The sequence below is a fragment of the Mustela putorius genome, unplaced genomic scaffold (assembly GCF_011764305.1).
Source record: "Mustela putorius furo isolate JIRA1106 unplaced genomic scaffold, ASM1176430v1.1 tig00003909_pilon_pilon_pilon, whole genome shotgun sequence".
NCBI lineage: Eukaryota > Metazoa > Chordata > Mammalia > Carnivora > Mustelidae > Mustela > Mustela putorius.
Window position 1 is genome coordinate 7,832,132 of NW_025422057.1, and position 26,204 is coordinate 7,858,335.

A 26,204-nucleotide genomic window follows, 5' to 3' on the forward strand; every position below is an offset into this window, starting at 1 on the left:
CTCATAGATTGGGGCGGGGCCTGGGCCCCTGCAAGGTTAGCCAGCTCTGGGGTCTCCGATGGAGGTGGTGCGCCTTGCCGCCCTGTCTGGAGGGGCTCTAGGCCCCTTCTGGAGAATTCGAGATGATCCCCTTGGTTATGCTTCATAGAGCTAGCTGTAACTTCTGAGGGCCTCACCTGCTCAGGCTTTGCCACTGAAGCCCTGTTTTGTTGTTGGGAGGGCGTGGCTTCAGATAAAAGAGTCCCACGTGGGTGAGCCCTGGGGATATATCATGGGCGAAGGTGGGCAGGGATCCACAGGGGGTCCTGAACCGGGCCCAGACCAGGCCTACGTGGAGAGCGGAGAGGGGAAAAAGGGCCATTCTGCTCTGTCATTTTGGAGGTCTCTGCTGGTTCTGGATTCCAGAATTTTCTGCAGGTGTGAAGCCTGTTGATAGGTCCAAGGCTTCCTGGCCCTTGGAAACAGGGCAGGGCCCTGCCTCAGTCTGTAGCCTCCTATCCTCACTCTGGCCATTCTCTTTGGTCCGCAGCCTGGAACCCCAGATCTGCACTAAAGGATGGCCTGGTTAAGCGGCCTGTGTGAAGACAATGAGAAAAGACGAAGTGGCGAATGGAGAGGCGAGTGGTAGAAGAGGGCCAATGGCCCGGCCCAAGCCCCGCCCACTGTGTGGGCTCAGAAGTGAGACTCCAGGGAGATGTGGAGGCTGCCCGGATGCCCTGACTCAGCTCAGCGGTATCCTGGGATGTCAGGACCCCAAGGACTGGGAAGGTGATAGCCCGAACTAGGGTCGGGGCTCAGTCTGTCCCTGGGGAAGGCAGAATGGCCCTCAAAGGCCTCCCCAGCCAATTGCTAGCTAGGTTATAGGGCAAAATGGATTGTACAGATGTGACTCAAGTTCCCTAAACGGGATTATCCTGGATGATCTGGGTGGGCCTGACTTATCACTGGAGGCCCTCCTCCAACCCGAGGAGGCAAGATGGGACAGAAGGGGAGGTCAGAGAGGTTTGAAGCCTTGGGGCGGGGTGGGGAACGATGCTCAGCATGCCAGCGCTGGCTCTGAGGTGTCAGGCCCACACACAGGGACCAGGGAGAAGCGGCTAGAACTCCTCATGGAAAGCGTCAGGAGGAATACAGACAGGCAGGCGGAGTCGAGAGTGGGGTGCTGACCACCGGCAAGTTCTCAGGACCTGACTGCTCCCACCTGGTGGAAGGGAACTGGGCCAGCACCCAGTGGGAGTCTGGAAGCAGGTTCTGCCCCGGAGGCTCCCCTGGGAAACGCAGCCTGCTGATTTTAGCCCAGTGACATGGCTCACACTTCTAACCCGCATTGCTGTGAAGGTAATACATAGCGGTTGTTTTAAACCACTAAGTGTGCCGGACTTCGTTACAGCACCAAGAGGAAACCAATGCAGGCTTCGTTTCCCCCATCCCAGCCTGAAGGACCGAAACAAAGTGGTCCAGGGGAGAAGGTGCTTTCTCAAAAGTGGCTGAGCTCCCGCCCGCTCAACTAGAAAACCCTCCCGCGGGAGTTTGCGCTTTGGATGTAACCCAAGACCTTGGTGACTCTGAGTTCAGCAGCCCTAGGGTAACTGCGGCTTCTTTCTCTTGTACAACAGACTCCCCCTCTCAGGGGCTGGGGCCCTCCAGGGTCACCAGGGCCCTGCCCGCTCGGAAACATTACTCCTTGGAGCCCTGCGGATCCCGGGGCTCAGGAATTCCTTATTCACAGTTCCTGAAATGAGATCACGGTCAAGTTGAGCGAAAGGTTTGCATGGTCAGTGGAGAACCGCGTCTGGTAGGGAACCAGGTGCGGAGCCGGGGTCGGAGCTGCGGTCGGGAGAGCTGGAAGCTAGGCATCTGCCCTTAACTGGCTTTAGGACAAGGGCAGTTCCTTTCTCCTGGTGGGTCGCGCTTCTCCAACCTAGGAACCGGCTCGAGTTTCCTCCTGGATAGAAATTCCTTTGAGACTCTGCGGAAGCAAGCGCCTAGCCGGGCAGCTCACCGGTCGGCGTCGGGGCAGCAGAACCGGACGAGGCTTGGAGACCTCTGATGGGATGAAGGGGTCTCCGACACCTGCCTCCAGGGCCGGCTTCGGCGGGGTCAGCGCGGGGAGGGAGGGCAGACGGAAGGGCGGGGCCGGCCCCCTGCGCCCGCCCCCGGCCCGGCCCAGCCCAGCGCGGCCCAGCCCCGCCGGCCGGTCACACGCGCTGCCGGCCCGCTGCCTCCCGTGCCCCGTGCGCCTCGCTGCCATCCCGGCGCCCCTGCCCCGCGCCGCCGCCCGCGCCCGCCGCCCACCCGGCGCTCCCGGCGCCCGTGACCCTTCTCGGGGCGCGGGGCGAAGCGGGCATGGCCCGCCGGGGGGCCGCCGCGCTGGCACTGGCCCTCGCGCTGCTGGCGGTGGTCCTGGCCGGGGTGGGCGCCCAGGGCGCAGCCCTCCAGGTCCCGGACTACTACGTGCAGGAGACCTGGAGCCGGGAGCCCTACTACGCGCGCCGGGAGCCGAAACCCGAGCCCTTCTCGCCGCCGCTGCCCGCGGGGACTCGGGACGGGGAGCGGGAGCCGCGCCTGCCTGAGCCCAGGCCGCCCAAGAAGGCGACCAAGCTCAAGAAAGCTCCCAAGAGGGACAAGTTGGCCCCGGAGACGCCTCCACCAGGTAAGTAACTTTGTGCGCGGGGCGGCCCGAGGGGGCGCCCGTGACTGCGCGCCTCCCCCAGCGGCTGCCCGCTTGCGGGTGGGGACAGCTGGCTTCCAGGCCCGTGTGTGTCGGCGATGCCAGAGCCCGCGCACCCACCCCTCGCGTCCCTCCCTCCACCCCCCGGGCTGAGTCGCGCATCCCTCGGGCTGCTTGGAGCTTCCCGGACCGACCCGGGAAGGCATCCCTCGCAGGTGGAGGAGGAGCTGTGCGGTAGGGAAGCTGCCCGCGGAGCTGGTGGCCCAGGTCTGAAGTGGGCTGGCAGAGGCTCTCTCCGCCGGACGCCCCTTCAGGTCTTACCACAGGGCGTTTTCTTGGGAGTGAATTTACAGTGTGGCCGAGGGAAGGGCCGGCTGGCTTTGGCACAACCGCCTTCTGGGGGAAAGCCCAGCAGTGGGCCTTTACCCAGCCAGCACCCCCTCTCAGCTCCCTCCCTCCCGCGTTCTGTGGGTCCCCGGAATCTCTGCCCAGTTGGGGCAGGATGGCAGAGCCTCTGCTGGGGACGTTCCTGTGCCAGATGGAGGGAAAGCCCAGGGGCGCCTGGCAGCCGGCGGCGCCCGCCTTCCATCCATCCGCACACCCTTCTCCCAACCGCGTGTCTCTGCCAGCCCTGTCTTGGCAAATGACTTCCATTCCGTTTCACTCCTTGTGAAGGGGGAACTTTTTCTCTTGTTTCAGATGTTCTTTGCTCAAATCGCAGGAGGCCCTGGTCCTAGTATTTCAGGGTTGGGGAGTGAGCAGGATTGTAGCCAAATTCTCTGGCCTTGTAATGGCCTTCCTTGAAAGGAGATACAATGCTGGTGGCACCATTGCGTGGCTCCTGGCATGGGAGGAATTGCTTTTGTTTGGTTAAACTCTTCAGAAAGTCAGCAGGAGGCAGCAGGAGAGGGGAGGAGGTGGGGACACAGATCTCTTGAATGTGTGGACCCATCTCAGCAGCCTCTGCACATGTGTGTGGGGGGGAGGTGTCCTGCCATGCCCCAGTGTGTGAGCGACCCTGCCAACGGGCAGGCACTTCTACGAGTTGTGTAACCCCGAACAGAACCGTCCAGAATTTCCAGTATCTTCTGGGGGAATTATGGGAATGAAGATGTGTAAAACCACAGTGGTTGAATAGCAGGAGGGAAGAGACAGTCACATTTGTGGAACATCTGTTGGGACTCTGTTAGGAGCTTTATGTACAATTGTCTGGGCTGATTCTTTCAGTGGTGCGGAGGGCTGGGTGTTTTATTTTACAGATGAGGGACGGTAGGCGCTGACAGTTGAAGTAACTTAGTGTCCCTTGCTGGCTTGGAAGATTGGAAAGCCCTTCTGTGCCTATTTTTAACTCAAGGCCTTCCTTGCTTGGTAGTTTGAATCAGATTTTTGTGTGTTTTTGGTTTTTAGTGTCTGCTGTGTGATTAGTGCGTGCTGGGTGGGAGACACGTATTCGGGGTTCTGGTGCTTGCTCGGGGGAAGGCAGGGGCAGTGTGGAAGGAGCCCAGGCTGAGTCCGAAGATCACATGTCTTATCCAGGTCTGGGGGCTCAGCACTTGGTGTCTTCGTCGGCAAAGGACGAAGGCCTGCGCCTGTCACCTCTTTTTACTTGGTCACTTGCTTTAGAAGCTTTTCCACAAAAGCTTCTAGTGTGTCAGCTTGTCTACCTCTGAGCCCTTCATTCGTTCGGCAGGTGGTTACCAAGAACCTGTTGAATGCCAGGTGCTGGGTGAGGTCCTGGGGGTCTGGCACACAGGTCATCCCCTGCCCCTGTAGCCCGCACAGAAGTTGGGGGGCTTTGGAAAAGGGATCCCCATTGTGCTGAGGGCTGCATCGCTCATCCCCAAATGGGAAAAGGTCCTTGGAAATTCCAGACACTCAGCTTTGAGGCGTCCTGGGAGAGCTGCCGCCCCAGGCCCGCCACTCTTTTTAATGACTTGTGTGGGTTTTTAAGAGCCCACCAACGAAGACAAGCAAAGTGGGACATTTATTCCCACTCAAACTCCTGTCCTCTTCCTCCTCCCCCCGCCCATGTTTTGGGGTGTTTGGCCAATGAAACCTTCTACCCTAGACTCTTAAGTGGAGGAGACTGGTTTAACAATGACTCGATCAGGGGACTCGGTGGTGGTTGTGTTCAGGGACACCATGCTGAGAAGATCCATCGTGGCATCAGACTGTCTCCCAGGTGCCATCAGGTCGTGGGGAGGCATAGATGGAGGAAGGAACCTTGTACAGCAGCCTGGGGTGTGTAGCGTGGGCTTCCGGAACTGGCTTCGCGGGGTGGGTGTGCGTGTGCCGTGCATCAGACTCTGTAGGACTAACCTGAGAGTGAGGGCTTGGATTTAAAGATGGATAAGAAGGTAAATGTGTCTATAACTACTTTAAAATCAGTCACGTGCTTTGTCACCATAGGCGATAACATCTTTTTTGAATAGCTCTTGTCTTGCATAAGGGAGGCTCTGGAAGGAGTGTTGTCTTAATCCCAGAGGAAGGTCTGCTTAAGGAAACTAGGACACTGGGGACTTGATCTTGGTGTGAATTTGGCCCTGACCTGTGGCTCTTCTTTAATGCCAACACATTAAAAATGTGCAGCGGATGGCTCATGTTGACATTCTCCTGGAGGTGGCTTGGGCAGCTGGGTCCTTGGGTTAGTTGAGACCATTGCATTTTTCCATGAAGGTCCAACAGATTCCTTGAGAAGTAGAGCTCTGATATGCTCAACAGAGTGGGATCTTTAAAGAAGTTGCTAATGCTTTGATTTTGAAATAATTATAAAGTCACAGGCAATTGCAGACATAGTACAGTGAGGTCCTGTGTACCCCAGTGATGATGCTTTCTGGAAACATAGGACAGGATTTCTGTACCTTGGCAGTATGGGCATTTTGTGCCAATTGTGTATGCTGTGGGGGTGGCACGGAGGGGCTGTCCTGTGCACTGTAGGATGTTTGGCAGCTTCCCTGGTCTCAACCCCCTGGCCTCCAGTAGCAGCCTCCTCTTAGTTGGGACAATTGAAAATGTCTCTAGATATTGGCAGGTGTCCCTAGTGGGCTGAGGATTGATGCTCTATGCAGTCTCAAAACAGAAAGTTGACATTGGTACAACACTATGAACTAGATTACATACTAAACATTTCAGCAGTTTTTATGTGCATGTGTGTGTATGTGTTCTCTGTGGTTTTATCACATGTATAGGTTCCTGGAGCCACTCTTAGCATTGGGATACAGACCTGATGACCTCTTATTTATTTATTTAAATTAGAGAGAGAGGGAAAGAGCACTAGAGAGAGAATAAGCACGGGTGGGGGGCAGAGGGAGAAAGAGAAGCAGGCTCCTCACTGGGCAGAGAGCCCGATGTGGGGCTCGATCCCAGGACCCTGGGAACATGACCTGAACCAAAGACAGATGCTTAACCGACTGAGCCACCCAGTCATCTCTGAGGACCTCTTGTATTGAGGTTCAGTGGGACTCACTCTTGGACAATTTCTGAGATCCTCACTGTGAACATCAGTTAATCCTAGGATTTCAGAACTTGAAGGAAACCACGTGGTCATTGCACGCAAGTTCTTGTTCACTGCAGGGTTCCAACACTGGACTGCGCAGTCTCAGCTCACACACTTCCACCGATGGGCTCTTCCTACCACGTTCATTGGATGAGCAGTACTGATTGCTAGAGTGTTCTTCCTTGTTCGAGACCTGACTACCTGCTTTTTTCTAATCCCCTTTATTTGGCTATTGCCGGCCAAATTCAGTAGTTTCTAGGTCTTTGCAGCTGGAATACTTTGGGAGCCAGAGACGGAGTCCCAGGTCTCCGCTTTCCATTAGCCCAGCGTGGGGAACAGGATGGGGAGCACATTTGTGGCATGTGGGTGGATGTGGGGTGTACTTACCTTTGTATGTCATCTCCAAATTGACGGGCTTGGTTTGTGGCCATGTTCTTGGTAGAAAGTAAAATGGAACAGAGAGGTGAACCATAATTAATGTAAATCATTTGTCTTTTCCCCCCAAGGGGTAGTAAGAAACAAACAGTCCGGTGACCGACACTCTGAGTAGGTGATCTGAAGATTTTTTTCTTCCTCCTATTGCTTTTGGGTTCCTGCTTGTTTGTTTGTTTGTTTGTTGCTTTCTTCCAGGACGGGCAAACAATGCACCACTGTTTTGGGTATGGGCACGCCCACGTCACACCCGCAGGCCTGGTCCACAGTCCGAGCCCGTGGAATTTGCAGAGTGGGCGGCGAGCTGTGTTTGTTTGGATGTCTGTGCCCAGAAGCAGCGAGTTTGCGTTTTGTACTGTGTTGTGCCCCAGCCGCTCAGTGAAATAACCCAAGACTTGTTATTGGAGCATATGTGGTTGTAAACAAAGCCCTTTCTGTTGGGAGCTGACGGCCAGTTGTGGGAAGGGGCCTCGCTTTCAAGTTTTGGCCAGTCACTCTTCAGAATGTCTTGCTGCGGGTGGCCTTCGGAGGGAAGCGTCTTCTCTCGGCCCAGCCGGAGCGTGAAGATCTGGGGAATGTGCTTGTCAGGACTTCGCTGTCTATTTTACAAGCGGTCCCGGCGCCATCAGCACACGTGAACAAACAGCAAGAACTCTTTACATCGGGATATTATATGCTCGCTTGAAGAGTTATATCCAAAGTGTTTGTCCAGATAAACTCCCTACAGAGTCCTGGGGGAAAGGACATTTAATTTAAAAAGATTGTTTGAGGGGTCCTTGCAGGGCTTAGTAGGTGAAGCATCTACTTTTTGGCTCAGGTCATAATCCTGGGGTCCTGGGATGGAGCTCTAGCATCGGGCTCCCTGCTCAGCAGGGAGTCTGCTTCTCCTTCTGCCTCTTTCCTGGCTCGTGCTCACCTTGTCTCTTTCTCTTTCAAATAAATAAATAAAATCTTAAAAAAAAAAATGGTTGCTTGATGTACATCGGCAAGCAGCTTTCTAAGACACCACCTCTCTTTCCAAGATGCTTTCCAAAGTCAACTATTCATGCTGGCAGTCCCTGGTCTGTGCCCGTAGTTCCAGAAGCCAGCATCTGTGCGTGGGCCTGAAGAAACTCCCTACAGCTGGGCTGGATGCTCTGGTTCTTAAAACCAGCCATCATGTTCTCCAGGGGCCTCAGGTGACCATGGCTGCCAGATCTCATAGCAGAGGGGGCCCTCAGTGCCAGGACAAGGGCAGCTGGGGCCCCAGAGGCGGGAGTGTGGGGGTGAGGCTCTCCTTTGGGTATCCCCAGTGGGGCCAGGAAGCCTGAGCACTCGGGCTTGGCATCTCCAGCCGTGGCTCGGCCCGCTGTGGCCTTTCAAGGTCCCCCACCATAGCTGCCACTCTGAGATCACGGAACCCATGAAATTAGGGTATCTTTGGATGGCTCGGGGGAAGGGCTAGCTAGTGTCCATAACCAGCTGGCATCCAGTTGGCTACGTGTCCAGGCATCATAGAACGGTCGGAGGGGCACAAAACAACTCCAGAGTGTTAATGTAAGACTGCAGCATCCCAGATTTTTATGGAATGCTTGAACATGCAAACTACGTGTGGTTATTTGGCAGTTTGTTCAGGATTCAGAGAGAGTGTAGACTAGAATCTGGTTCTGCCCCTCATGGGCATGGGTGACTTCTCCAGGCCTCGGCTTCCTCGCCGTGACATGGGAGGGATGAAAAAGCCATGCTCCCAGAGATGTGATGGGTCAGCTTCCAGTCTCCTGTGCTCAGAGACATGGTTTGGGGGTACCTTCCACTGTCTTCCCCAGAGACCCCAGCTGGGCCAAGTCCTTGTGGGTCCTGCTCTGCACGTGGCTTGCATTACTGGAGTTTCCTTCTCTGGGTCTTTTTTCCTCCATTTCTTTACTTGAACTTCACGAAATCCCTTCCCAGATACACAGCAGCACCCAAGGCTGCATCTCGGGCTCTTTCCTGATGGAGGCCAGACTGAGACAGGCCGGTGCCCACGGTGCCCTGCCCAGACCCTTGCATGTCCGCACTTGCTGCTCTTCCTGTGCTGGTTCTAGAAAAGCAAAGGGCTTCTCATTTGGTTGCAAGTCAGGAAGGTGTCTGCTGGTGCATTAGAGGTTGGGAGTGGCAGGCCCTCCCTGGGCCCTTGAGGGAGACTCAAGTTGCACAAAAGGCTGGCCCAGAGGAGCAGAGGATGACCAGCGAGTTTCCCGGGGAAGACACAGCTGAGCAGGGAGGGGAAAGCTTTAGACTGATTGGTTGACTGGTTGATTTTGGTCTGGCCCTGGTAAAAAAGTACTCGTGCCCCCGTCTCCACCTTCAAGGTCACCGATGAAGAGAGGCAAACGTCTCATTCAACCTGCCTTTCAGGATCTACCCACTCCCTTGATTCCTGCTTCCGCCAGTCCCTTGACTTTCTCAGAACCAGATGAGACACAGCCTGTTCCCTCCTGGTGTCATGGCCCTTGGCCTGCGCACAGCCACATGGAGCACACATTTCTAACCCCTGCCACTGAGGCTTTCCCGTCCACCTGCGCCGTCCCACTGGCCATCTCTCGAAAGGGTTCTCTGCGGATGTGCCTGTGTCATGGGGCTTTAGAAAGCCCTGACTGCTGTCTGGCCTGAGAGACCGCATTTCTGGGCAGCTCCTGCCCTTTGTTCAGGCAAGGCCGTCCTTCTCTTGCAGGTTCCTTAGCAAGAGGCAGGAGAGGAGCCTCGGGCCCTGGACGGACTCCTGCACAAGAGAGAGTGCAGACGCCGTGGGGCTGGAATTTCCTGGGGAAAATGCAAATATGCAGCAAAGAATTTTTTCGGTTCCTGGGGGGAGGGGGATTTGCTACTGTAAGCTCCTTGTATAGAGAGGGGAAAAATAGTTTCCTATCAACCCAGAAGCATGATGTTTACCACCATGGACCAGAATAGAACATGTGGCCCGCATCGGCACTTTGCTGGCTACTTTTAAGGAATTCAGTTTTGTCACGCAGCCGAGACGGTGTTGTTGATGTCCTTCTCGGCAGGCTTCTTCCACTGGACGGTCTTCTCTCATCTCTGCCAACCGTCTGCGGCCTTTCTTGCGGTGAGAGAGGATGGGTCTGGGGAGGGCCTCGCCCTGAAGTTTGCTTCCGCTCTGTCCCCATCTGTAAAGGCACGTTCATTGCACGCTTCCTGCCATCAGTGGCAAGTGGCTGAGGTCCAGTATTGTAATCCCGGTGAGGAGGCTGCCTTGCAGGCTGGGAATCAGGCTCCACGTGTGAGCTGTGTTTCTGTAGCCGCTGGGATGGCGCTCTGTGATGCGTGGGGGCTCGATGCCTAGTCCCCGACGGAAGGACAGACAGTGGCTTCTGTTTGGTGGTTGCTGCACGCTCGACACAGCCCCGAGTGTTTGATGGATATTGTTTTCCCCCCAAAGCGCCCACGGAAGCAGGTACTTGTCTTGTTGATGAGGGAACGTGGCTCCTCGAGAGGAGAGGTGACGTGGGTCTTTCCAGGGCAGGTCCTGGTCCGTGCAGTGGCAGAGTCCAGCCGCGGTGGGCGTGGACTGGATCTGACGGCCCTCCATGAGCTGGAAGTGCGCCTCCTAGAGGAGGTGGCAGGGCCTCTACCTGTGGTCTCTGCCCCTTTGCCATCACCTCGGGGCTTCTGTTCCCCACATGTCAGACCCCTGGGGAGTTAGACTCTCAGAGTTTTAACATCTGCCTTGTGTCCAGAGCTGCATGGGGACATGTGTCAAGGGCGTGGATCTGGCCCACGGTGGCGGTGGGGGGGTGTGTGTGTGCAGTGAGGCTGAGGGTGTTACCAGGCCATGGTCCGTGGTCTTTGACTCTCGCTCCCGTGTTGGGATAGAGGCTCCAGAGAGGTTTCCCTGGGAGACAGAAGGCTTGTAGCCAATGGCTGACTTCTGCGGAGGGTTGGGATGGAACATTCTTTTCCAGAACTTTGGCTTTTTCCTCACATATTTTGTAAAACTTCATTCCCCCTTTAACATCTATCTTATCTTTCTGCCAAATCAGGCTCCACATTCTTAAAAGTGATGGCACCAGTTTTTCTGAGCAATCCAGATCTTTACAGACCCGTAGTCAGGCCCCTTCATAAGGGGCCATCTTTGGAGGTCACCGGCCATGACATTCTGACCCACAGAAACGGAACAGGTGCTGAGGTGACATCAGGCTGATGTCAGATGCTTTTGGGTCCTCTGGGTCTTCCTCTGGCCTTTCTGAGCATTTTGATGTTTTGACTTTCTGGACCTGAGGGGAACACGTACATGAAAAATGAATGATACTCCCAGCAGGCATCGCCCCAGAAGATGATGGAGAGAGTAGTACTCTTGGCTGAACCCAATGTGGCCTTTGGATTGTTTGAAGATTAAAGGTTTTCTTGATAAGTATCTTTTTTGGGGGGGAGGAAGACCGTAGAACAGTCTGAAATGATTCATTAATTGGCACTCAGTCCACTAAATGTTTTTTGTATTTCAGCTTGCTTTTTAAAGTCCAAACTAAGTATCCTTCCCCTGTCCCTTCTCTAATTTTTGTCTGTTTGTCATTCAGTAACTCATTAGTATGTCCATTCACTCATTCATCATGGCTTATTCTGCACCAAACTCCAGAGACAGAGCAGGAAGCAAAACTAGACATAGTCCCTGCCCTCGCTAATAGACCAGCATGTTACCTGCTCGTGGTGCTGCACAGCACAGGTGTGTGGACTGACTGTAGGGGCTGCCCGTGCCCCGCCCAGGCCCTCTTCCTGCAAGTACACCCATCTCCCAGCTGTAGGGTTCTTGACTGCGATGGCTCATAGCTGATGCCTTCTCTGGAACATTGCTCCTGGAAGCCTGGTTTTCACACCCTAGTTGGTCCATCTGTAGCCAGCGGCTAACCAGCAAAAAAAGGTGGCTTCTTTTCCCAAGGTGGGGACAATGATGTGTGTAGTTCCCGCTGCAGAGCTCCCTATGGGATCAGACTGAGCCAGTCTCTGGCTAAGCGGGAGGACAGCCTCACTTAGCTCCTTCCTCTGCCCTATCCTGCTTCTCCCTCTGCTTTCCCTTTAGAGCCCTCCCCCAGTATATCATGTGCATCTGAACCCCTGCATCAAGCTCTGCTTAGAGGCAACTTGACCTAAGATGGGTGTTATCAGAGCCCACCAAAGGAGGCATTGATTTAGGTGGGGAGTTCAGGAGAGCCAAAAGAGGAGATGCCAGAGCTGATATTTGCAAGATTAGTGGGAGTTAATGAGACAGAGATGAATGGAAGGGTGCTCCAGGAGGAGGGAACAGCACATGAGCTGAAGGCGGCAAAGAGGCTGGTGTTTCAGGAGTAGAGAGAGGGAGCTCAGTGTGAGAAGAAGCTGAAGGGGCCAGAGGCATGAGCAGGTAGCCTTCCTAGGCACTGGTAAGGATCTCTGCAGTTGGTTAGGAGCGCCACCCCCGACTCCCATCCCCCAGGTACCCAGCCAGGGCCCTTGGAGAGAATTGGAAGGAGGAGCCCAGCATGGTGGGAAATGCTAACTCTGGGGTCAGGAGTCCAGAGTTCCCGTTCTGTTTTATCAGTTAGGTGTGCTGTCGCTCTCTGGGCCCCAGAGTGGGTGAAAGTACTACCACGGTATTTTTGCATTCTTAGAATAGTGTTGACTGACAGGTGTTCATTGTCTTTATTAAGAGTATTTCTTTCTTTCTTTCAATTTAATTTATTTAATTTCAGTTAATTAACATCATGTATTATGGGTTTCAGAGGCAGAGTTCAGTAATTCAGTAATCAGTCGCATATAACACCCAACGCTCATTACGTCTTGTGCTCTCCTTAGTACCCATCACCCAGCTACCCCATCCCCCCACACACCTCCGTTTCCTTGACCCTCAGTTTGTGTCCTATGGTTAAGAGTCTTTTAGGTTTGTCTCCCCATCTGAAGGAGAGTTCATTTCCCCGGGTGTTCACAATAACACGCTTCCTCTCCTGTAATCTCCAGCAAGCACCTCAGAGTCCAGAGTGCCATCCCTGGGGACAGGGGATGCAGAGGGGGCAGATGCTGCTTTGCAGAAGATGGTTGAGCTCTCCCCATGTGACGTATGTGGAAGTAAAGGCATTTCTCTCTCTCCTTCTTTTTAGGTAAAAATAGCAACAGAAAAGGCATGAGAACCAAGAGCTCTGAGAAGGCTGCCAATGATGATCACAGCGTTCCCGTGGCCCGTGACGATGTCAGAGAGAGTGAGTGACGCTCTGTAGAGAAGCTCCTGCTGGTTCCATCACCCACCCAGGGAGGGCGGTGGCCCCTGGAACAGCTGGCAGCCGCAGATCTTCCCTGGGGCTGCCTGGGGTGGCTGGCAGCCTCTCTGGCCTCTCCTTTTGCCATTACCATTTGGGGGATGCAGACGTTCCTAGCCGCCCTGTCCTCTGCAGCCACAATCATCCACATCTTTTCCCCATTGGCTTAAATGAAGTCATTTCTGAATCTCCTGGAGCCCTGGGTTGCCTTCCTGGACCCTTCCACTTCCCCTACTCCAACCCCAAACAATCTCATTTCCTTTCTTGTGGGGCCTCAGAGCTGCCCATGTATATTGCATGTACATTTCTTATCTTCCAACCAGACAGGGCCTCTGGAGTCAGAGTAAGTTTTCCATTTACAAGCCCCATGATGCTGGTCTTGGGGTCTTAGTCTTTTAATTATTTACTTTAGGATGGTCGAAGTCATTACTCCTAGACTCCTGGGCCAACTCTGGCCCATTTGCAATAGCTCTTACTAGACTGACTACTAGCATTATGATTATTGTCTGTGACGCTCTGGTATCCAGGATCACAAGTCTGCAAACGCTGACAGTGTTTGTAAAATGCTTCTGCTCTCTTGTAGCTTCAGGCCAGGCAAGGGGGCTCACCTTTGGTATCGACCCATGCCTCTCTGTGTGTGGTGGGCATTCCTGGTGTCATCATCAACACTGTGCATCTGTTACGGATAAGGAGGACGAGACTTGGTAGTGTGTGCCCTTTGCCTGTGGTTATGCAGCCTCTAAGTGGCAAAACGGGGATTTGAACCCAAGATTTTCTAGTTCTAGGCTTTCGGCTCAGGAGGACAGCAGCTTAAATAAACACAGCATTTCACAAATTTGCATTTCTGGAGGAGGGTCCATGGTCAGCTGCCGTGTGAGCCCGTGTACTATGTCACAGCCTCGACTGTCCTAAAGGGAATGCTCTGTTCCCTTAGGCAGTGGTTGGGGGTCTATGTTTCTAACCAAAAGCTCACCATCAGAGCCATCAAAGGTATGATTAAGAGTGCGTCCTAAAATAAACATGGAAATTCAGCAACAGTCACATTCTGCCGTCACTTAACAACCGAGCATTATATTCTGTCTTAAAGTCTCAGGACTCTAGGGCACCCGTGGGTATCGGGAGGGCCCAGCGTTTTGGGCGGGGTGGGTGGCGATGTTGAAGACACATGTGATGTGGCGCTGTGTTTCTGCTTATTCACCTGGTGAACCCTGGTGACCTTTGGGGTCTCAACAGATGGGCAGTAATAAAACTCCCACCTCCCTTGGGCCTTGGGCACGACTTCCATGCCCTTGTCCCAGCAGGCTGACCGGAAGATCAGCTGTTCCTCCAGGACCCCAGATGCCCCAGGGCAGGGCAGCTCCCAGTGCCGGCCTCTGTTCTCTGGCTCTCACTCCAATCCTACTTGGGCCTCAGAGTCCCTTATTGTCTTGTTAATATTTACATGCTTTAAACATTGGAAAAATATTCTATCTAGTTTTTTTTTTAGTTTCAGCACAAGGGTTGGTTTGAATTATTTTAGTTATTACCAGACTTGGAAGTTATTAATATTTGGGGAAGCATTTTCAAAAAGAGTTTTCAAGGCCCATTTATTGACACACACACGCGAACACACACATGCTACCTCACGCGCAATTGCTCCCCGGGCCTTGGCCTCAGAGCTCTTTCTGAAGGGGCTGGGGTCCCTGGTCTCCGGGGTAGCCACTGTGGCTCTGATTCACTGAGCGCTCAATGAGTGACTCTGGTCTATGGAATTTGTTTACATGGCTCTTTTGTTAAAACAAGCTTGAAAAATCGGGATGACACAGGAGGGCAGAGATGCCATGGGGGGCTGTGAAATGCAATACAGAAGGGACAAAGAGGATTGTGGCTGGGGAGACAGGCAGCACAGCAGTTAGGAACGCTGGCTCGGGTGAGGCAGGGGCGCCTGGGGCGTGGTGCTGGGTGGAACAGGACCTCAGATCCATAGCCGGTCGCTCTCAGGACCCTGTGCTCAGCCTCCTCTGTGTCTCTGCTCTGGTCTCCCTTGGGGGTTTGCTGGAGAGGTGGCAGCATGAAGGGGTTGGGTGGCCAGTGGAACGGACATCCCCTATATTATGCCCAAGGTGGCAGATGGAGATGTGACCCGCTTCATTTTCAAGGTGGTGGGTCGCACAGATATTAACACCCCCCCTCCCACTCACACACTGGTTATGTGAGTGGATAACATTGTGAGTTTGCATCAGATGCAGACTCTCCCCTTACGAACTTCCGCTTTGAGGGCGAGAACACATAACGGGCTGAAGAGCACTGTCCGGTTGGGCAGGTTCTGAAATGCACCTTGGATGTTGTCCCAAAGTCACTGGTGCAGCTGACTTATTGCTCTAGCTCTTCCCCTCTCCTTGGGTCCAGCCCTTTGCCATGTGACTCTTCCATGCCCTCGCTAAAAGGTCAGGGTCCCTTGGCTCTGGGTCGTGTCTGCAGGAGTGCGGGGCCGTTCCCAGGGGCCCGTTGTGAGTGAGCTGAGGACCTGGGAGAACTTGCTTGTTTCTACTCGCTTCTCATTTTTGGCCTCTGCCTCCTTACCCCCGAGCCAGATGGGCTAGTTTCTTGTACCGTGTCCCATGCTGAAGCCCATGGTTCACACGTTTGCTCCAAAGGGACCTGGAGGCGTGTCTAAGCGGATGGCAGAGAGGACGGCTTTTGTGCGACCCCAGACAAGTTCCTCTGTTCTCTGGGACTCCCTTTCCTCCTCCACAAGAGTGGGGAGAGATGCCTTTAGAGGGCTATTTTGAAGACTCAGGATTGTCTGAAGGGTACAGCACACAGCCCACAGCAAGCCCTCAGTGAGAATTAGCGATGGCTTTTATTTGCCATTTGTGTGGTGTTTGTTTTTTTTTTTTTTTTTTTTTTTTGTGCCTCAGTTAGAGGACTTGGCAGATATTTTTAAAGGATCAGATCATAAATACATGGTTTATTGGCCAAGAAGCAAAATTGAGGATATTATGTCATTACTTAAATAACCATTTAAAATGTGATCATTAAAAAAATACAAAACGGGCATCTGGGTGGCTCAGTGGGTTAAAGCCTCTGCCTTTGGCTCTGGTCATGATCCCAGGGTCCTGGGATTGAGCCCCACATCAGGCTCTCTGCTCAGCAGGGAGCCTGCTTCCCTTCCTCTCTCTCTTTCTGCCTCTCTGCCTACTTGTGATCTCTGTCAAATAAATAAATAATAAAAAGCTTAAAAAAACAAACAAACTATTCTTACCTCTTGGGCCATACAGACACAGGTGATGGCCTGGACCTGGCCATCCCAGGGGCTGAGGCTTGCCCACCGTGTCTCAGAACTTCACTTTTCTGCAAACGCTGCCTCCAGGAAGACTGCCCTGATCACCTCTCTTTCATTTCCCTATACCTCCTCCTCAGGGTCCCAGTCCCTTCCTGTCTCACGTCCTCATGATCCCTGCAGGCAGCTCTTCTCTGTGAGGCTGAGTAGCTGAGAGCTTAGTCTCCCCTGCCTCTTCTCAGGAGACATCCGGACTTGGAGCAGCCCTCGACAACACTGGCAGGCTCGTTTGTTGAACACCTGCCCTGTGTTGCACTAGTGTTTTGGGCTCCAGAGCAGGTGTTGAACGTATGTTCCAGTGACTTCTTCACAACCCAGAAGGGCAGGGCTGGCCTCCACAGGAAAAGCTCTTGGATCTGTAGGAGAGGAACGTGATTTCCCGCCATCACAGAAGTAGAATGGTTTTCCCAAAGTGATGCACGACGTTGGTGAAGGGGAGCTTCCTCGTGCCTGGGCTGGGTGAGATTCGAGGCGTCAGCCAGGTAGCATGCTTGGGGATTGACCCCCTTAGTGTGTGTGTGTGTGTGTGTGTGTGTGTATGTGTGTGTGACACTTGAGAGTTTTTCACTGTAGCAGAGACAGTTTGGTTTTTCATCCATGCCCATGTTGTGAGCCTTTCCCTGGTGTTGCCTGGCCTGGTGCCTTTTGGGGGCTCAGCTCTGGTCTCCCCCAGACATCTGGCACAGCTGTTGAGGGCAGGGGAGGGAGTCCTGGCTGACCTGGAAGATGCTATGATACAAGGTCACATCTCCTCTGGGGGTATTTCACACCCTTCTGGAAGTGCGAGGGGAAGCAAGGGGCCAGAACTGAGACAGGGTCACATCCCTCTTGGACCCGCCTCTCTTGGGAATTCTGATAGATGTGGGCATTTGGGACTCCAGGGACTCCTCCACGCCTGGCTAGCTTCTCCCACTTTCCACTGTGTCTCAAACATGCCTAGAAAGTTATTCAGTCTCTAATGTGAAACGTGTCTCGTGAGGATTTTCTGGCCTGCCTTTGGAGAGAGATTTCTTCTGTTCTTCCAATGGTTTTGTGGCAGGGCCTTCACTGGGTTTGATGAGGGGTCCTGGCCTGGCTGCTGCCTGCGAGTGTAAAGTGAGCTCTGTTAATGCCGTGTGGGCAGTGTGGTGTCTGTAGAAGCTTTGGTTCGGAACCCAGGCCACAGTGGACTTGCTGCGTTAGAAATACCTCCCAGATAAGGGGTCAGAGGCCAGAGCTCTGATGTGCTCAGGAGCACCTGTGGGCTCCACTCACTTCCATCACCCAGGTGACTCCGGGGTGGGGGTTTCTGGGCGACCGAGGTCACAGGAGTCCATTTACAGAGTAGAAATTCTAGCTGCACCTCTTCTGAGTCCATGTCGCTGAGGCCAGCAAACGTGCTTCTTGTTGCTGGTGGTACTTTGCTCCTGTGACAGTCTGCCTGTCTTTCCCTCTTCTCAGCCCTTCTGTGATGAGATCCTCTTCGCTACGTCTGGGTTGCTGACTCAGGATGGAGTTAGCAGAAAACCGAATTTGCCATGTCATACCCTAAAACTGAAAAAAAAAAAAAAAAATTAGAAACTTAACTCAAAGTGGAAGCTATTCTAAAATAGATTTCTTTCCTGGCTTACAAGACGTTTTGACTATGAAAGTCGTGGATGCACTTTGTAGAAAATGTGGAAGATATATAAAAACAAAGAAGGGAATAAAACAAACCCATAGTCTTATCTTCCAGGGGTAATCACAGTCACCATCTGGAGTCTGTCTCTCCAATCTCGTCTCTCCGTGTGTGTGTGTGTGTGCACACATGCATGCATCAGGAACAAAATTCCAGGTATGTGTGTAGATGACACGCACACTTTCTACAAAACTGAACTAGTCTTGCTTTGTAACCTTCTAGTCTCAGTTCATGTGCTACTGTTATGTTCTTAGGTCATCAAATACCCTTTTAGGGCATGATGTGAAGTGGTTTTCCATTTTATGGTGGGGTCGTAACTGACCATTCTTCCCAGGCTGTGAACATTTCCACACTCCTCATTCTGCCTGTGTCTTTGCTCGCTTGCCCCTTGCTTCGGTCATGCTTCCTGGAAGAGGAACCACATAGAGTCATCACTGCTCTCTTGAAAGGTTTATGCCAACTTCTACAGCCTCTTGCCCATATTCTCCTTGTGTGTATGTGTTGTGTTATAAGCACTCCTTATAGGTGAAGGACAAGGGACTCTCTCTTTATACGTCGCAGGGTAGGGTGGTTAAGAACTCTGGAACTGTACTAAATGGAGCTCAAAGCCCATTGCATTGTTGACTAGCTGTGTGGTCTTGAGCGTGTTATTTAATCTCTTTGTGCCTCAATTTTCTCAAATACAAAATGGGGGTAATCATTGGACATAAGATTGGGGTAAGTATTTAATAAGGTAACTTGAATAAACAGTGACTTGACCAGTGGGTTCCGTTGTAGAAACTTCGTATCGGTCATTCATTTGGGCAACTAAGCTTGACACATTTTTTAAAAGCCTGGAACAGCGCAGGAACACAGACTGATCTATTCCTTGAAAGTCTGAAAGAATGGGACTGTGAATTCATTGAAACTAGGCATTTTCCATTCAAGAAGTTCCTTGATGTATCTCCTTTCTTTCATGATAATTGGTCTAGCAGATTTTCTTTTCTTATAGTTAATTTTGATAAGGTTTTTGGAACACATTGTCACTCTGTTGATATATTTTCTTTTTGCCATTTATGTACTTAGATTTTGTTAATATGTCAACTAATTTACTTATTTATTTTAGAGAAGTTTTTAATTTTGGATTTAGAAAAAAAATAAAGAGAGAATACAGAAAGTTCCTATATATCTCTGCTCCTCCTCTTGGTTTCCTTATTATCAACTTCTTGGGAATCTTGACCTGTTCTTTGTAACCGAAGTCCGTGGTTTACGTGCGAGTTCACTGTGTTGTACGTTCTACGGATTTTGATGAATGTATAATGACACATAGATCCTGTTGTACTACCATCAGAATGGTTTCACTGCCCTAGAAATCCTTAAATAAGTAGGTCCTTTGCCTACTTATTTCTGTTTCCCTTCCTGGATCCTCTGGCAAACCACTGATCTTTTTACCATCTTCCGAGTTTTGCCTTTTCCATAATCTCGTGTGGTTGGAATCATGAAGCATCCAGCTTTCTCATTTCTTTCACTCAGTCATATGCACGTCAAGTTCCTCCATGCCTTTTCATGGCTGATGGCTCATTTCTTTTTATCACTGAATAATATTCCATTGTCTGGATATAGTGCATACGTTTGTTTATCCACTCATCCATGCAAGGACATCTTGGTTGCTTCCAACTTTTGGCAATTATGAATAAAGCTGTTATAAATATTCATGGGCAGGTTTTTGTGTGGCCACGTTTTTAACTCATTTGGGCAAATACCAGGGAGCACAATTACTAGATCATATGGTAAGAGTATTTTAAGTTGCATAAGGAATTTTGTCTCTTTTATAGGACCTCCGTTAACAAAAAAATTGGTGGTACTATTTGTCCCTTTATTTTTGTCCTTTCAGTATGCATTCCAAAATCTTGACAAATTTGTTACCACATCACTGATGTGATTTTCTGTGTAATATATCCACTCTTACTGCTTTGTGTAGGCTATTTCCTACTTCTATTTTGAAATAAAGCAGACATAGAAAAATTACGTAATGATATATATGTTCTTCTAGCAAATATGTATAAAGCCAGTCCCTGTGCCACCATCACCAAAGTCAAGAAGGAGAGACTTATCAATCTTATCGATCACATCTGTATCCCTTCCACTATAGAGATGACCTCTACCCTAATTTTAACAGCTTTTCTTCATAATTTTACCACTTATGTTTTATCTTTAAGTTAGTTTGGCCTGATTTTGAAATTTATAGAAATAGAATTATGCTGTGTGTATTCAATCATACATACCTTATAATTTTCTATTAACGTTCTATAATTGTTGAGTGCCTTCATTTTCCTCAGTGGGTGGGATTCCGTCGTAAGGCTACACAACAATTTTTTATCCATTTCAGTGCTGATGGATGCTTGACTTATTTCCAGTTCCTGTATTTTATGAAAAGTGCTTCCATGAAAACTTCTGTGCATACAGCCTAACCCCCATGGGCTTAAGTTTCTCTAAGTATATATACATTTAGATGTGCAATGGCTGGGTTTAGCTTCACTGTTGAACAGAAGCTCAATTGTTTCCCTCCGTGGGGCAGGGGGCACAACCATTCTCATTTCCTGTCAGCATTGTGTGGGCTCTAGGCTTCACATTCCAAATAACTGTTCTATGAGCAGACTTTAGGATTTGCCAATCTGGCAGGTGTATGATGGTGACTCACTGTGATTTCATTTGCATTTTCTAATTATTAATGAGGTTCAGCATCTTCTCATAGATTTGTCATTTGAATATCTTTTCTGGTGACATTTCTGTTCTACTTTTTTCTTTATTGATTTACCCATTCTGAGTTTGAATTTTGATTTCATAATATTGGTAGCAAATACTGTTTTTTGCTTTTCATTCTTGTGGGATCTTAATGAACAGAAGTTCTTAATTATCATGTAGCCAAATATATTGATTTTTTTTCTTTTAGGTTGCTACTATTTGTGACTTGTGTAAGAAATACCTTCTTATTCCAAAGTCATGAAGATATTTTATACTGCCTTCTAAAGCATTCTTTCTGTTTTTATTTTCCACAGTTAGGTCTTCAAACTCCTGGATGGGCTTTGTTTATTTATGATATGAAGTCAGAATTCAATTTTATTTTTTCCTTGTTTCCATGCTTTTTTGCAAAGCTACCTCTGTCTGTTGGGGATTAAGAGTCCATATGTGTATGACTTTGTTTTCAGTCTTGCTGTTCTTTATCACAAATTCATTTTTCTACCCATACATGGGTATGGCTAGAAATGCCTTACTCTTCTAACTACTACAGCATTTTAACATATAATGATACCCAGTAAAGCAGGACCTAGTTTTTCTTCAAAAGTTGTGGTATTCTTGACTCATTTTATGGACATACATGTGCACATGTGTGTGAGCACACACGTATATTTACACCACCTAGTCAGGATCTTCCAATACCTTTCCAAAAACTTTTGGAATTTTGATGACAGTCTCATAGATTCCATAAATCAGTTTCGGAAGAATTAATGTATTTACAACATTAAGTCTTCTAATCCATGAACATGGTATATTTCCCCACTTGCTAAATCTTTTTACATATCTCCCAATAAATGGATCTTGCCCATCTTTACTAGATTTGTTCTTAGATATTTGCTATGTTGTGACGCTTTTAATTTCAGTTTTCTAACTCTTTATTGCCAGTATACGGGAAGGCGGTTGATTTTTTTCTATGCTGATTTATACCCAGCCACATTACTAAACTCTTACTAAAAGCAATTATTTGCATATTTACTTGGATTTGAGTACCAAATCATAATGTAGGCTAAATGATGGCAATTTTGTTTTTTTCTTTCCATTTGTTAAACTTTTCCACTTATTTTTCTTTACTTCATTGGCAGAGATCCCAGGTTAAAAATAATGGCTCTTTGCATAGGTTTTAATTCTGCCTTTGGGTTTGTAGTTTTCTTAATATTTGGCCTTGTTTTCTTTTAAAGATTTATTTATTTATTTTAGAGAGAGGGAAGGAGAGAGAGGAGGGGTAGAGGGAGAGGGAGAGGGAGAGAATCTCAAGCAGACTCCCTGCTGAGTGTGGAGCCTGATGTGGGTTTCAATCCTACAACCCTGGGACCATGACCTAAGCCCAAATCAAGAGTTGGACGCCTAACTGACTGAGTCACCCAGGTGCTCCTGGCCTTATTTTAAATACCTTTTCTATACTTAGAATGAACAATTTCTAGGAAAAATATTTTCCCCATTACTGCATGAAATCACTTTCAAAGGTACATGATTGCTTGAAGTCTTTTGGGAGCTATAGCTCATGTTCTTTTTTGTGGAATTTTGTCCTTCACAGAGGGCACATCGGTGTTTGTGCTTCACTCATCTTTCAGTGAGGCAACATGCAGCCAGATTTCCTCCATTGGGGGGGCAGTTGCAGCTCTCTCTCATATCTACAGGTTTCTACTGGGTCGGCATGCAAACGCCCAGTACAGTTTTCAGTTTCAAGCAGATCTTTATCTTCTACATATTTTTGCTTCCCTGAGGTGCTGATTTCTTTCCTGGCTGAAGTTCTTAGATCCTTTTTTCTGATGGGATACGTAGGAGAACAGTAATTACCTTCCTATGCTCTCGTCAGTGTTCTTGTCTTTGCCCCACACTGTCCTTCTGTGTGACAGTTGTCCCTCCTTCCTGTCCAGCTGTTTTCTGAGAGTTTCTGATCCAAGCAGTTGTGGAAAGCTTATGGGGGTTGAGGAGGAGAGGCAAGCACCTGGCCACTGCAGAAAGCCAGATCTAAACTAGAGATGGTGTCCAATTTTCAGTTTTCTCGTTGTTGCAGACGCTGGACTTCAAAATGGAGGCACTCAAGAGGGATGAAGGGTTTCCTGTCCCTCCTCTGGACATCTCCATTTTGTCTCTAGCTGTCTCCATCTGACTCAGCTGTGGGGAATAATCTTGCACATCTGGCACTAGAAGCATTGGAAGAATTGTTGAGACTCTTTCCTTTTGAGAATCTTTGTAGGTTTTTAGGATATGTTTGGGAGATGTTGCAAAAGTTTAAACTAGAATTCCCTTTAGTTTGTGATACTTCTGTACAACTGGTGATTTTATAAGATATGTTAAATAACCTGGACATGTTGTGAAAAAGTTTTTTTTTTTTTTTTTTTTAAGGAATCTTTGAAATGACTAGAGATCCTCGGGAAGTTGCAAACAGACGGATCCTATGTACCCTTTACTCTGCCTCCTCTGGTGCTGACCTTTTACATAACTGCGGTACAATAACAAAATTCATAAAACATATTTCGATTCCACACATTCTCTGTGTGTGTATGCATATGTGCGTATAGTCCTGCATCATTGTACCACATCTGTCATTTCGTGGGAACACCATCACAGAGAGAGACAGGCCTTGCCTTCACTGTGTGGCTTCCTTGTGACATGCCTTCCTAGCCCCATACCCTGTCCCATAGTCCTTAACTCCTCACAACCCCTGGGCCGATCTCCATCTCTACAATTTTGCGTTTTCAAAAATGTTAGACGAAGTAAACCTTATGGTATGTAACTTTTGAGATTGGCTTTTTTAACTCAGCATAATTCTCTTCTCCTCTTTAAAAATAGGACAAATAGACTTAGTTGGTATTAGTATGCTGTAGCAGTCAGAAAAAGCAAAGTCTTTTTATTATTACTATTATTATTGTTTTTGAAGTGTAACACACACAGAAAAGTCTGGAAATCTTAAGAGTATAACACATTGGATTGTCATATGCTCCACTCATGGTTAATGTTAATGCACTATATTAACTATCATTTAGATAAGAAGTAGGTGACCAGACCAATGAGTCTTCCCTCATTCCTTCCCCCAGTTAGTCACTAGCCCTGTTCCCTCTCAAGGATAATCACCATCAGAGATTCCTTTTGCCTGTTTTTGAACTGAATATTCATGGAATCGTACACTGTGTCTGATTGCTTTCACTTAATAGTATGTTTATGAGATTCCTTCATGTTATCATATACGGTTATGATCCATGTATTTTCAAGGATTTATAGTATTCTGTGGCATAGGTATTCCCCCATTTACTTATTCATTCTCCTGTTAGTGGATGTTGGGGTTGTCTTCAGTTTTCGGCTCTCATAAATAGTGCTTCTGGGATCATTCCTGCATGTAAGTCTTCTGGTGTATGTGAGTGAGATTCTGCTGGGTGTCAGCACAGTGGTGGAGTTGCTGGGTCACAGGGCCTGTGCATTTATATCTTGAGTAGATTCCCCTGGAGAGTTTTCCACATGGGTTGTCCCCGCTAACACCTCTCTACCCGTATTGTTGCTTTGCGTCCTTGCCAACATTTGATTGGTCTTTTTAATTGCACTGATATTGGTGTGTGGGTCCCGACATTTCATTGTGGTCTTGACTGGCATTTTCCTGAAGACAGATGACCAATGCTCATTCGCCATCAGCATATCTTCTTTTGGGAATGCCTGCGCAGATCTTTTGGCTCATTGTTTTTCTTATTGATTTATAGGAGGGTTTTTTGTATGTTTGCCTTTTTTTTTTTTTAAAAGATTTTATTTATTTATTTGTTTGTTTGTTTGTTTATTTATTTATTAGAGTGAGAGAGAGAGTGAGCACAAGCAGGGAGAGCAGGAGGCAGAGGGAAAGGGGAAAGCAGGCTCCCCGCCGAGGAGGGAGCCAGACTTGGGATTCCATCCCAGAACCCTGGGATCATGACCTGAGCCAAAGACAGACACCCAACTGCCTGAGCCACTCAGGTGCCCTTGTATGTTTGCTTTTCTTAAAAATTCTGTGGATGGGAGCACCTGGGTGGCTCAGTAGTTAAGTGTCTGCCTTTGGCTCAGGTCATGATCCCAGGGTCCTGGGGTCGAGCCCGGCATGGGGCTCCCTGCTCAGCGGGAAGCCTGCTTCTCCCTCTGTCCTCCCCCTGCTTGTGTTCCCACTCTCACTGTCTCTCTCTCTGTCAAATAAATAAATAAAATCTTTAAAAAGAAACCCTGTGCCTGTGAGTCCTTTGTCAGACGGACACACAGCAATATCTTCTTGCGCTTCCTGGTTCACCCTTCACCTCCGATAACCATGTCTTTTGAATAACAGATGTTCTTAATTTAAGACAGACAAATCATCAGTATTTTCCTTTAGTGTTTTTTGTTACATGTTTAAATTTCTTTCGCCTACTGCAAGATTATGAAGACACTTCCCTCTGTTGTCTTCTAGAAAAAGACTTTTTTTTTGCAGTCACTTATTTCCATTAAAATTCTTGATTTAAATAAAAATACAAAGGAAGAGTGCAGGTGGTCCTTGGATATGGAAAAATTCACAGGGATAATCAGCAGGTGATTGAATTTTGAAAAAATAATTCCTCCTTTTTTTGGCCTGATGAGCAACATAGAAAGAACAAAATATTGGTTTTCCACAGCGTGCCGGCTAAGGATCTGTTGGATCTGTTGGATCATGAAACACGTTCACTCATTGACTTGGGAAATACTGATGGCTTTGGGGCTTCAGGGATGGACACTCGCAGTTGCTGCTCCCCAGGAAGAGAACAGGAGGCTTTGTGTCTTTGTTAACCAGGGGTGGGGTGGGTAGGATGAGAGGGTTGGGTGTCAGGAGCAAGTCTTAGAGGCTTTTCAGTGAGCAGTCACCAGATCAGAAGTCAGAGCTGCTGTGATGCAGGTGCCCTGGGCACCATCTGAGCAGGAGGCTTCAGCCCGAGGATACTGCTCCCTGAGGATTTCTTGTGCCTGAGCCACAGGGCCAGCACAAGGCGAGCTCCCAGCCTCTGTAGCTTTAAGGGAGGAGACACCAGCCAGATTCTGAGGGTCTCACAATCACCTGGGAGCCGCAGAGACCAGGGCCCCTCTGCCGTCCTGTTCCTTAGGGTCTCTGGGGAGGGCTCTGAATAGCAGTGTTTTGTTTTAGTTTTTAAGATTTTATTTATTTATTTGACAGAGAGCGACAGCTGGAGAGAGAACACAAGCAGGGGGAGTGGGAGAGGGAGAAGCAGGCTTTCCGAGGAGCAGGGACACCCGACGCGGGACTTGATCCCGGGACCCTGAGATCATCACCTGAGCTGAAGGCAGACGCTTAATGAGGGAGCCACCCAGGAGACCCTAAACCGCAGTTTTTTTAAAGCTCCCCAGGAGGTTCTGATTCTGGTGTTGGCCACGGTGAGAACGCTGGGGGAGGGAGGCCTGCGGCGAGGGAGGTGCTTTCCGGGGGTGGCTGGACAGGGCTGACGTGAACTCCTTTTCCCAAGACCCTGAGTCTGGGAAGCTGGGCGTGTCTGAGACCCGCCAGGAGCCATCGCAGACCCGCCCCCCAGCACAGCAGGGCTGCCTCCACCTTCACCCATTGAAGGGCATGTCAGCTCCAGAAAGGTGAGGGACAGAACGTCCTACGT

General features: G+C 49.5%; 1 protein-coding gene across 3 annotated transcripts in view; it reads left to right on the forward strand.

Moving 5' to 3' along the window:
- The window catches only part of CPXM2 (carboxypeptidase X, M14 family member 2), a 207,466-nt gene that overhangs the window by 80,884 nt on the left and 100,378 nt on the right, over positions 1 to 26,204 (forward strand). Inside the window, exons 1-3 of one of the 3 annotated variants that reach the window (XM_004751756.3) lie at positions 2,232 to 2,653; positions 12,704 to 12,802; positions 22,966 to 23,067. In XM_004751756.3, the coding sequence (XP_004751813.3) occupies positions 2,347 to 2,653; positions 12,704 to 12,802; positions 22,966 to 23,067 (508 nt within the window). In that variant the 5' untranslated portion in view covers positions 2,232 to 2,346. Of the gene's footprint in view, positions 1 to 2,231; positions 2,654 to 12,703; positions 12,803 to 22,965; positions 23,068 to 26,204 lie in introns of those variants that run through there. The other 2 variants (XM_045068999.1, XM_013055723.2) reach the window with 2 other exon arrangements.